This window comes from Ascaphus truei, chromosome 4 (assembly GCF_040206685.1).
Source record: "Ascaphus truei isolate aAscTru1 chromosome 4, aAscTru1.hap1, whole genome shotgun sequence".
In the NCBI taxonomy this organism is placed as follows: Eukaryota; Metazoa; Chordata; class Amphibia; order Anura; family Ascaphidae; genus Ascaphus; species Ascaphus truei.
Window position 1 is genome coordinate 423,013,984 of NC_134486.1, and position 13,326 is coordinate 423,027,309.

At 49.1% G+C, this 13,326-nt stretch overlaps 1 protein-coding gene across 1 annotated transcript in view; it reads left to right on the top strand.

Moving 5' to 3' along the window:
- LOC142492482 (phosphofurin acidic cluster sorting protein 2-like) overlaps window positions 1–13,326 on the top strand; it is a 330,781-nt gene that overhangs the window by 250,005 nt on the left and 67,450 nt on the right. The window contains exons 13-14 of the mRNA XM_075595119.1: window positions 10,938–11,048; window positions 12,410–12,512. Of these exons, the coding sequence (XP_075451234.1) occupies window positions 10,938–11,048; window positions 12,410–12,512 (214 nt within the window). The remainder of the gene's footprint in view (window positions 1–10,937; window positions 11,049–12,409; window positions 12,513–13,326) is intronic.

Genomic DNA, 13,326 nt, shown 5'->3' on the forward strand with positions numbered 1-13,326 from the left:
ATTGCTGGTTAAGCTGCAGATTTATGGAGCTTGGGTGCAGGAGGAACGGAGACAGATGGGAGGGGGAACAGAGACAGATGGGAGGGGGAACAGAGACAGATCGGAGGGCAGAGGGAACAGGGAGATCGAGCATGAAGGAGGTTGCAGGAGTGTTGAGGTGCGCACGCCGCCCCCTGGTGTCCGTACTCGCGAAGCACGCGTACGTACACGGGGTAAGGTGCAACAAAAAAATATGTACGTACTAGTGAGTGTACGTAAAGCGAGTGTATGTAAAACGGGGTATGCCTGTACTGCCCCTCTCCTGGTTGGTTCCTCAATAATTTGGGTCATATAATTGTCTTTAAGCACCCCCAAAAACCTGTTCCCTTTTGTTGTAACGCTAATCTCATTGCCCCAGTCTGTCTGGATAATTAAAATCCCGCATTATGCAAGCATGACCCAGTTTTGATGCCTTCTCCATTTGCAAAAGTATTTTAGCTTCCTCAATCTCACAGATATTTGGTGGTTTATAGCATTTCCCTACAAACATTTTCTTTATACTTTTACCTCCACTGCTAATTTCTATCCACAAAGTCTCTACATTTTCATCATTCCCTTCATAGACATTATCCCTTATAATAGGTTTTAGATCCGGTTTAACATATAAACATACTCCACCTCCCCTTCTATTTGTTCGATCCTTCCGAAAAAGAGAATAACCCTTTAAATTAACTGTCAAGTCATGAGTTTCATCCCACCATGTTTCAGTAATGCCTATGATATCATACTGCTCCCTTGCAGCTATAATTCAAGCTCCCCCATTTTATCTGTCAGGCTTCTTGCATTAGCAAGCATGCATTTAGGTTTTTTTTCAGCCTGTACTATTATCTTATCTGCTCCTTCCTTTTTGCGCCCACTTGGTTTAGTCTTTAGAAGTTTTCTAGTATTATCTGTATTTACTATGTGTGTCTCACTGCTCGTCAAACTCGCACTTGCCCCCATTTTACCTCCATACCACCTTGTATCCTCATCTATTCCATTTAGTTAATTATCCGTTTCATTCCCCTCCCCCCTCCATCCTAGTTTAAAATCTCCTCCAACCTTTTTAGCATTCTCCCCCCTAGCACAGAAGATCCCTCTTCATTGAGGTGCAATCCGTCCCTAAATATAGATGGCACCTCTCAGAAAAGGAGTCCCACTGCTCTAAAAACCCAAACCCCTCCTTCCTGCAGCACTTTCTTAGCCATGCATTCACCTCCCTGATCTCTGACACTCTCCCTGCGGTAGCGCATGGCACTGGTAGTATCTCAGAAAATACTACCTTGGAGGTCCTTGCCTTAAGCTTTTGGCCTAGATCCCTGTAATCATTTTTTAGGACCCTCCATCTTTCTCTAACTTTGTCATTGGTGCCAACGTGTACTAACACCTGTTCTAACACCGTGGCATCTCTGAGGCTTTCAAGTCCGGACTCCGCACAGACCCAGAGGCACCAAGCTTGGTAGCCACCTGGTCACTTGGAATCCATGACTTGGAAATCCCACAGTTCAGTCACAGGTTACCAGTACATATACCTATTAACTATAACCCTTTAATACAATATACTGTGTCCCGTCTTCTGTGTGATACAAATCTATAAGTCCCTGTTCTGGTGTCAGGGATGGAGTGAGAGTATATAATCTATAAGTCCCTGTTCTGGTGTCAGGGATGGACGGAGAGTGTATATTTCCTATACTCACTAGCCTCATACTTGGCACACTTTAGAAATAACTTATAAACTTTTACACACAAGAAATCACGCTCCACTTTATCACATAGCTGGAGCACCCCCTGAACCCCTATACCAGGTCTAGGGTACCTGGGCATGTATCTGGCACCTCTCCTTATATTGGGGACCCCATGTCTGATTGCAGGTTTACATTAACCCCTTCATGCCGTTTACCTTGTCTGGAAGATGCTGCAGCAGGGATCCTGGCGGTGAGCCGTAATAACGCTTTCAGAGTCAGAGTTTGCCCGGAGCAATGTTCTTGGCTGTATCCGAAAATCTCACTTGATTCCCGATCTAACTCCTGGGGTACCCCATAACTCCGGAACCCCGATACATAGACACATTCTGTAAAGACTTTCTCTGGCAAACCCACTCTGAAATTTACATCCTAGAAATCTCCCGGTCCCAGCACCCCAGGAAAGGCGAAACACACACAAATCTTTAATGTCGCATAATTTGCACACAGTCACAGTAATGCATTTAGGACATCTGGGTCCAAGAGCTGACACTCTAGGACCCCAACACACGGATCAGGGGTAACCAAGTGGGCTGAACCTTTATTAGTGAGCCTGGTTAACCCCTTCACCATCACACCACTCAACACACCACCACCCAACATACTTCTACCACCCAACATACCACCACCCACCATACTACTACCACCTTCCATACAGTACTACTACCACCACCCAACATACCACTATCACCACTCAACACACCACCACCCAACATACTACTACCCCTCAACATACCACTACCACACACACTACCACTCAACACACCACCACCACTCAACATACCACCACTACCACCCAACAGACCACCACTACCACCCAACAAACCACTACCACCACCCAACATACCACTACCACACACACTACCACCCAACACACCACCACAACCCAACATACCACCACCACCCAACAGACTACAACCACCACACATACTACTGCCACCCAACACACCACTACCACACACACCACCACTCCACATGCCACCACTACCACCCAACAAACCACCACTACCACCCAACAAACCACAACCACCAACACTACCAACACACCACTGTCACGGGAGACCAGGACTAATACCAGGGATCAATATTGCCAGACAGAAACACGAGTTTATAAAATTAATTTATTGGAAAAGTGTATCAACAACAGTAAAAATACACAGACAACACACACACACAACTGGGGTAACTGGGAGCACCCTATAACCTAGGTGCGAGACCCCATTAGGACATTTTCCCCGTTCTGCTCCCACCCTGTGTTAAGCAGTTACCACTTCAGCAGCCCCCGACAAACTGACACTAACGTGCTCAGAACTCTGACATGTAACAGTCAGGCTCACGCACAAGTCACGGCTCCGCAGCGCGTCACACCAATCAGCTGCAGGGGCGCTGTAAGCACGGGAGACCAGTGCTTATCCTACAAAAATATACCCGGATACTTTGATTGACAACACGTGAGATGAAATAAATTGTATTTATTCACCCGAGAAACACACACAGCTTAATTTACAAGATAACACGAAATAACACTTACGAGAATTAGGTAAAACGAAATAAATGGTTTTCAGAACGAAAGTCCATGAAATGCAGTCTCTAGGTATCAATTCCCAGGAGCGGGGTTAATACGCAAACCAGAGACGCGAAACCGTCTTTGGCTAGGGGCGCTGCTTGCAGCCCCTGTTTCTCCGCCGAAAGGATTATCTTCGTTCTGCGCTGCAGAATTCATTCCCAAGTCCTTAGTTCTAACGAACTTTTACAGCGGGGTACAATCCTTGGTTGCGATGAAATGTCTCTGTACCGCGCGCTGTCCTTTCCGATGACACACAGATGAACGATGTAGAACACCCACCTGATAGCCTGCACGGGCTTATAACACCTTCCCCAGCCTATCTGGGTAATACACAGCCAATCTTGCGTGGGAAGCAAATTCCCACCCTATGGCAAGTTTGCCAGCAGTTCCTGCAACCGGGCAAAGGGCTTCACGGCATGCTAAGGGTCATGCGCTAACCTCACACGTAACCCGCTTAGCATACCTGACCAAGCCCCCCTGCACAGCGGCAGAAAGTCTACCTTCCTCCAGGATGCCCGGACATCTGCTAGGCAAACAATTTCCACAGGGAGTCTCAGAAGCCCGGACTGACATTATACATGACTCATCCCTGATCATAAATGGCAGTGGTGAATGCTTAATGTACCCGCTGTCCTGCCCGGCTGAAATGTAAATCTCCCGGTTCCTATAACTTTAAAATACTAAACTCTAAGCTACTTCTCATTTTTATTTTTTTGTAACTTACTGCTGCGGCCAAGTTTATTCGAGCATTTGCCCGTTCTTGGCCGCAGCAGTAGCCTGGCGCGCGCCCGAGAGTGACGGGCGCGCGCCGAAGCAGCGGAAGAGCGCCCTCCGATCGGGGCGCTCTCCCTCCCGCTGCCGGGTCCGCCGGGTCCCCCGGAACCCCCTGCCGCCGTCCCGCGAACGCGGGACACCAGGGCTCCCTCGGGGAGCCCCTGGACGCGCGTGCAGGGGGGCACGCTCCCGAAGACGCGTGACCGCGCGTCTATGACGCGCGGCACGCCGAGGGGCGGCCACTAGCAAGCCGGGAAATCTCCCGGCTTGCGGTACCGGCCACACTCGAATAAAGTGTGTCGGTACTGTAGATTTTATTGCAAATTTCAGACATAAGATACACCGTACAATACACAATACATGTTAACTGTAGAGTAATCTCAACTGTAAATTGTTATCTAACTTGAGAAAATTTCCGGCCTTTCGGACCCTACTCAGCCGTAAATAACAACAATGATAGTAATAATAATAAATAATAAAATTAAAAAGGGGGGAGGGGAGGGAAAGGTAAGGTGGGGGAGGGGCACCGCTCCGGGCACTACCCACTATTCACCATCGACATATCACTGCCTGTCCTACATCGTCTCAGTCAGGTGGTCCCGCAGCTGTCCTGTCTGTGTACCTGTGTTCTCATCTCAGTTCGGGATCTCACTCCCAGAGGAGAACGCATCTATAACTATCATAGCCAGATTGTGTTACTCTCAACCCCGGGAATATCGGTCAGTGCCAGCCAAGGCATCCAGACTTTTAGAAAATTAGTGCCAGTGTCGTTAACTAAACTCGTCAACTTTTCCATCTGTCATATAAACCACATGCGATTCCGAATCTTTGGGATGCTTGGGATGTCGGGACGTTTCCATAATGCTGCGATCTCACACCGCGTTGCTATTGCAAAATGTGCTATTAATGTATTGTTTGCTTTGGACAGACCTGTTAATGGTCTATTCAGGAGGAACAGCCATGGGTCCGGGGGAATAGTGAGGTCAAAGATCCTCTGTATCCAATTTCTGATTTCTTCCCACACTGGGGAGATCCACGGGCAGGACCACAGCATATGTAACAGGTCGGCCGATCCCCCGCACTGCTTAGGGCTCAGCGGGGAGGATCCCGGCACGAACCTAGATAATTTCAGTGGGGTGAGGTACCACCGCATTAGGACCTTATATGCGTTCTCCTTTAGTGTGGTGCAGATGGAGCTTTTTGCTGTGGCCAGATATATGGCGTTCCACTCCTCCTCTTCCAAGGTCTCTCCCAAATCTCTTTCCCATTGGGTCCTAAATGATGGGGGCTGCTGCCTTGAGCCTACAGAATCGATCACATCTCTGTACAGCTGTGATGTGAGTCCCCTAGTGTCGGTCTCTGCCAGACAGAGCTTTTCAAAAGTCGTCAAGGGGTGATATGGGGCACATTTGTTGTAGAATGCTCGGAGATGGAGGTATCTAAAAAATTCTGAGTGGGGCATATCTTTTTCTAATCTGACATGGTCAAATGTTTAAATCTTTCTATTGTAACCCTCCAGGTCTTTGATCCGTGTATAGCCTTTTTGTTTCCAAATTGACACCTCTCCCCCTAGCAGGCCCGGAGCGAACTTGGGATTGTTCCAGATTGGGGACATTGAAGAGTTACCCGTTGTGAGGGAGTATTTGATCTTAGTAGCCTCCCAGACAGACAACGAGTTGGTCATTGAGGAGAGCGGCGTGCCAGCAAATCGTCGCCCTGTTTTAGGTAGCCAAATCAAGCTGCTGAGTTTTAATGGAGCACAAGCAGCACTCTCCAGCTCCACCCATCTTTTCAGTTGTGGGTTGGATTGCCACTGAACAATTTGGCTTAATTGAGCCGCTTTGTAGTATGAAAGCAGGCAGGGTAGCTAGGCCACCCGCTAGGACTGATCTTTTCATATTTAATTTGTTGACTCTCGGTTTTTTCCCTCCCCAAATAAATAAATATATTTTGATATTTCAGACTGAAGTGAGAGCAGATCCTTCAGTCTGAGTGGCACTGGTAACGTCTGGAAGACGTATAGGATACGGGGGAGTACGTTCATCTTAACACTATGTATCCTACCTATCCAGGAGATCCTTTTAGAAGACCACTTATGTAGGTCAGATATCAATGTCCGAATTAGGTTGGGATAATTTGCACTGTGTATGTCTTTGGTGTTTTTGGCTATGTATGCTCCTAGGTATTTTATATATTTCTGTTGCCAGTTAAATTGAAAGTTTAATTGTAGCAACTTCTCTACATGTGTAGGGAGATTGATGTTGAGGGCTTCGGATTTAGATTGATTTATTTTGAATCCTGAGATATTCGAGAATTTGTCTAATAAGTCAAATAGGTTTGGTAGGGAAGTGAGGGGTTTCGAGATAATTAGCTACTTCTCATTTATGCCTTTAAATAAATGTTACAGTTCTTATAACTAGACTACATTATATGTCTACCCCCTAGCACTCTGCACACCCAAAATTAGAAAGCTAGGACCTTCCTATCCAAAAGTTAGCTGCATAATTATGTGAGGGCTGTGATGTGGTTTGTGGTTAAACTTTTCCCCGGTCTGCGGTTTGAGGTTGGGATGCAATGTTGCAATCCCCGGCCGCAATCGATAACCGCAGACGTACTTTACCAATTGACCTTAATTGAATGAGGAAAACACATTATACACTGTTGCGATCCGGCGTCTTTTCCTGACCGCAGACCACTTAACCAATTTAACTTGCGGTTAAGGTTTCCCTTGCTTGTCTGCGGTTACACAGTGATACAGTGTTGTAATGCCGAACTCGTCCACAAAACCACAGGCACGCTTATCCAATTTACCCTTTAAACAGTGCTAGAGGCCCCTTATTCCTAACGGGCGCATTTTAGACATATTATCACTTATTAAGAGCCCTGGGCTGCAGAACTGACACTTTACAGTCACTTTATTTGACTTGGGGGACCCCAGTCGAGCAATATGCCTTTATTTCATGACCTGGGTACCCCTTCACCGTCACAGGCGTACGGACCTTCGTATGCGCGCGCACAGTGTAAATAAAGACCCCAGACGCGCGCCCGTAACGTCACCAGGAAGCAAAGCCTTGGCGGTGGTGCGTGTTTACGTGTTGCAGCGATTGATGACGGTACCATCATCAGCTGGGTTACACATGAACCTAAGGTAAATCTTTCCTATCAGATTTATACCTACTGCTAGAGCATTCCCTCCTGCGTCCTGTCCATTGGTTCCCCTTCCTACCTATACCCACTCAGCACCTGCCTTGTTGCGGAGCATAGACTGCGGTCTATGCACCGTGCTCATTGCAGCCTGAGTTTGCTCATATCCGGAACCTGCCTTAATCTCTGTTGTGACCTCTGCCTGTACCCGACTCGTCTGTTCTTTATCCCTGGACTTCGGCTCGTGTTGGACTTCTGCTCTCGCCATCCCTCATCCACGACTTTAGGACTACGACTATTCTGCTCTCTCCATCCCAAGACCAAGGTTTACGGACTACGACTATTCTTCTCTCTCCAACCCCGAACCACGGCAAGTACCCCGATTTATCTACATTCTCATACCCTGACCCAGCTACACGTCCTTGACTCTACTATCTGGACCTGGTCCTTTGGTTGTAGGGCGGCGGTTATCTACATCCCCACTTCAGCCTCGCGGTCTAGTCCAGGTTGTAGTGAGCATCCGTGACAGTAACTGCCACTGACTGGCTGGGACTGCCACTGACTGGCTGGGACTGCCACTGACTGGCTGGGACTGCCACTGACTGGCTGGGACTGCCACTGACTGGCTGGCTGGGACAGCCACTGACTGGCTGGCTGGCTGGTGACAGGCATTGACTGGCTGGGACTGCCACTGACTGGCTGGGACTGCCACTGACTGGCTGGCTGGGACAGCCACTGACTGGCTGGCTGGCTGGTGACAGGCATTGACTGGCTGGGACTGCCACTGACTGGCTGGGACAGCCACTGACTGGCTGGGACAGCCACTGACTGACTGGCTGGGACAGCCACTGACTGGCTGGCTGGGACAGCCACTGACTGGCTGGCTGGGACAGCCACTGACTGGCTGGCTGGGACAGCCACTGACTGGCTGGCTGGGACAGCCACTGACTGGCTGGGACTGCCACTGACTGACTGGCTGGGACAGCCACTGACTGACTGGCTGGGACAGCCACTGACTGACTGGCTGGGACAGCCACTGACTGGCTGGGACTGCCACTGACTGGCTGGGACTGCCACTGACTGGCTGGGACTGCCACTGACTGGCTGGCTGGGACAGCCACTGACTGGCTGGCTGGCTGGTGACAGGCATTGACTGGCTGGGACTGCCACTGACTGGCTGGGACTGCCACTGACTGGCTGGCTGGGACAGCCACTGACTGGCTGGCTGGCTGGTGACAGGCATTGACTGGCTGGGACTGCCACTGACTGGCTGGGACAGCCACTGACTGGCTGGGACAGCCACTGACTGACTGGCTGGGACAGCCACTGACTGGCTGGCTGGGACAGCCACTGACTGGCTGGCTGGGACAGCCACTGACTGGCTGGCTGGGACAGCCACTGACTGGCTGGCTGGGACAGCCACTGACTGGCTGGGACTGCCACTGACTGACTGGCTGGGACAGCCACTGACTGACTGGCTGGGACAGCCACTGACTGACTGGCTGGGACAGCCACTGACTGGCTGGGACTGCCACTGACTGGCTGGCTGGGACTGCCACTGACTGGCTGGCTGGGACAGCCACTGACTGGCTGGCTGGGACAGCCACTGACTGGCTGGGACTGCCACTGACTGACTGGCTGGGACAGCCACTGACTGACTGGCTGGGACAGCCACTGACTGACTGGCTGGGACAGCCACTGACTGGCTGGGACTGCCACTGACTGGCTGGCTGGGACTGCCACTGACTGGCTGGCTGGGACAGCCACTGACTGGCTGGCTGGAATTTGCTTAGCCAGAGAACTAATAGGGTCTCCCTCCTCCCATTTAACCTCTGTGTAACGTCTTTTCCCCACCCTAAGGGAGATTTGGTTCCGGTTACCGGTGGTAGTGTTGCTCACCTGTTAGGCTCTCAGGAGTCTAAGCCACCGCCGGTGTTAGTGGGGATAGACAGGACAGGTTTTCGGATCTGTAGCTCTTACTCTTTGGTGCAGTGCCTCCATTCCAACAGGACCTATCATGGATAGGCGCAGTCCTGCAGGAAACCGCTTTCCCTCCCCCTGATATACTGCAGTCTCAGACGGGAGTAAAATATAACTTGGGGTCTTTATACATCACAGCACACTGACATAGTACAGCACAATCTCTTCTTCTGTGGTCCCTGGATCTAACCCAAGGAGCTCGAGTCCCCAGGAGTCTCTCCTTGTTCCCCACACTCCCTGGTGGAGTATGGGGTAGGTGCTTCCACTCCCCTGCGGCAGGGAAGGCCTGAAACCAGGTCCCTGCTCCAGCACAGAACACATCCCACTCCCCCTGAGGGAGAGGATAGAACACACCTCTCCCACTGAGGAGTGAGAGAGACAAAGAACCCTTCATTTAGGCTGCAGCCCCTTTTTGTTACCAGTGGAGGGTCCCAGGTCTTAGCCCCGGTGTGAGCTGTACCTAGCCCTTGGGCACACCCCTCTGTCACTCTAGGGAGCTGTTTACCGCAGCAGGGCATAGATTAACCCCAACACTGCCTGCGCTGGTACCAGGACTTATGTGTTAGGCAGGGAAATTATTAGGCCAGGTGGGACCTGGCTAAACATGTAACAGGGAAACACTAAGGGAGGGATAAGGCCGGGGCTTTTATCAGCGCCCAGACCCTGATTAGTGGGTTTAACAACAACGTTAAAAAGAACATAAACATGAGTTCATGGAAACGTCGCAGGCAGTCCCCGAAACTTTCCAACTGAAACACAATTAACCCCTGGTCCTTAAACTGCTGGAACCAGACAAAATACATACATAATACATATATAATATCATATAATACACTGTATTATTGACAGGTAGGGGTAATGACAGGTTTAACCTTTATTAACTGCAGCCATGTTTACCCCTAGCGTCACAACCACCACCACCACCCAACACACACCTACCATCACTCAATATACCACCCCCACCACCCAACACACCATCACTACCACCCAACACCCCACTCCCACCCAAAACACCACAACTCAACATACCACCACCACCCAACACACCCCCACCCAACACACACCTACCATCACTCAATATACCACCCCCACCACCCAACACACCATCACTACCACCCAACACACCATCACTACCACCCAACACCCCACTCCCACCCAAAACACCACAACTCAACATACCACTACCACCATGAACACACCACCACCACCACCCAACACACACCTACCATCACTCAATATACCACCCCCACCACCAAACACACACCTACCATCACTCAATATACCACCCCCACCACCAAACACACACCTACCATCACTCAATATACCACCACGACCACCCAACACACCACTCCGACCCAAAACACCACAACTCAACATACCACTACCACCATCAACATCACACCACCCAACACACCGCTACCACAAGCCAACATATCACTACCACCACCCAATGCACCACTACCACCACACCACTAAACATACCACTACCCCTCTGTCTGTCTCACTCTCTCTCTCACCCTCTCTGTCTCATATTTTTCTTGATTCCTGGCTTTCTCTCATTTGCTTCTCTGTTTCTCCTCTCTCCTTTTCTGTATCCTCTCTCCTGTTCTCCATTCTCTCCTCCCTCCTGTTCTCCATTCTCTCCTCCCGTTCTCTCTCTATATAAATTATTATTTTTTTGCCTCGCTCTACTCCTCTCTTGTGTCTCTTAGGTCGTCATCCTGTGGCTAAGTACCTGGCGTCAGTGGACAGTAAGTACAGCTCACTCTTCATGGATTCAGCATGGAGGGACCTGTTTAGCCAAGGAGAGCCTCCCAGCTCAGGTGAGCAGCTCTCCTGAACTCTGTCCTGCTCAGCACAGACATGTACCTGTTTACAGTATGTCAGGTTACTGTGCTCACATTTCACATCCATCTTTTACACAAAAGTGGTGATATATTTACCTTACAAAGAGTTACGAGCAACATATAAACTGCAGAAGAGCGGATGTACTGTATGAAATAGGAGTCGCTTATAGAGAGCAGTAAGATGTACAGTATAGGGAGAGGTTATATGGGGCAACAGCAGGAGTTATAAGACGGTGTTACAGTATATGGGGTAATAGGAGGAGTTATAGGGAGCGGTTATATGGGGTAATAGGAGGAGTTATAGGGAGGGGTTATATGGGGTAATACGAAGAGTTATAGGGTGGATATATGGGGCAGTAGACAGTTATGGGGAAGGGTTATATGGAGTAATAGGAGGAGTTATAGGGAGCAGTTATATGGGGTAATAGGAGTTATAGGGAGAGGTTACATGTAGTAATAGGAGGAGCTATAGGGTGCGGTTATATGGGGTAATAGGAGGAGTTATAGGGAGGGGTTATATGGGGTAATACGAGGAGTTATAGGGAGGGGTTATATGGGGTAATACGAGGAGTTATAGGGTGGATATATGGGGCAGTAGACAGAGTTATGGGGAAGGGTTATATGGAATAATAGGAGGAGTTATAGGGAGCAGTTATATGGGGTAATAGGTGTTATAGGGAGAGGTTACATGGAGTAATAGGAGGAGTTATAGGGAGGATATATGGGGCAGTAGACAGAGTTATGGGGAAGGGTTATATGGAGTAATAGGAGGAGTTATAGGGAGCAGTTATATGGGGTAATAGGTGTTATAGGGAGCGGTTATATGGAGTAATAGGAGGAGTTATAGGGACGGGTTATATGGAGTAATAGGAGGAGTTATAGGGAGAGGTTACATGGAGTAATAGGAGGAGTTATAGGGACGGGTTATATGGAGTAATAGGAGGAGTTATAGGGACGGGTTATATGGAGTAATAGGAGGAGTTATAGGGACGGGTTATATGGAGTAATAGGAGGAGTTATAGGGAGGGGTTACATGGAGTAATAGGAGGAGTTATAGGGAGGGGTTACATGGAGTAATAGGAGGAGTTATAGGGAGGGGTTACATGGAGTAATAGGAGGAGTTATAGGGAGGGGTTACATGGAGTAATAGGAGGAGTTATAGGGAGGGGTTACATGGAGTAATAGGAGGAGTTATAGGGAGGGGTTACATGGAGTAATAGGAGGAGTTACATGGTCCGAGTCACAGGGCAGGTTAGTGAATGCACACAGGAAGTTATTGACATGAGATGGGTATGTGTGGTTGCAGCTCTTAGGTGCTATGTATGTGTCGCCCGCAGACCGTCTGGACGTGGCAGGGCGGGTAGCGCAGTACATGGCAGGCGTCTGTGTGTCACACCAGCTCCCCATCTCGGAAGCCATGCTGACGTACAGACAGAGGAGGTGAGAGGGGCAGGAGGGTACATGTGGGAGGGTGGAGGAAAGAGTGCTGCAGAGAGAGGGGGTGAGTTTGGATCTGGTGTTGAAGGGGCGTATCAGTGAAGTGAGGGTTCTGAGACCGCTATATATATATATCTCCATCCTCTCTCTGTACGTATACAGCCTCCTTGGACCTCTCTCAGAATAGATAGATAGAATATATATTCCTTGGCCACGCTCAGATTCATGCCTATCTTTCAGGTCCCTGTACCCACACGGGGTGGTGACAGGGGCAAAATCTTGTTACAACAGGAGGCCAGACTCATTTATGAATTACGGACATTGTCACCTAGTGGCCTTAATGAGGAGTTAAAATTGGGGTGTTTTCTTTGATTGCTCTTTATTGCTGATTTTGCATGTGTGTGTTTTTAGGATCATCTTTATTTTTTACAATCTGTGATTTCAAATATTCACCATAGCTTCACTTCCCTTGCACAATATTCACTTCCCTTGCACAATATTCACTTCCCTTGCACAATATTCACTTCCCTTGCACAATATTCACTTCCCTTGCACAATATTCACTTCCCTTGCACAGTATTCACTTCCCTTGCACAGTATTCACTTCCCTTGCACAATATTCACTTCCCTTGCACAATATTCACTTCCCTTGCACAATATTCACTTCCCTTGCACAATATTCACTTCCCTTGCACAATATTCACTTCCCTTAATTTGTCCCTCCCTACCATACGTGCCCCTGTTCTGGCTTTAAGCAGCTAGCAGTTTTTCTATAAGTCATGGTTACACATTTATGCTTCCTGACGGTGCCGGCGAT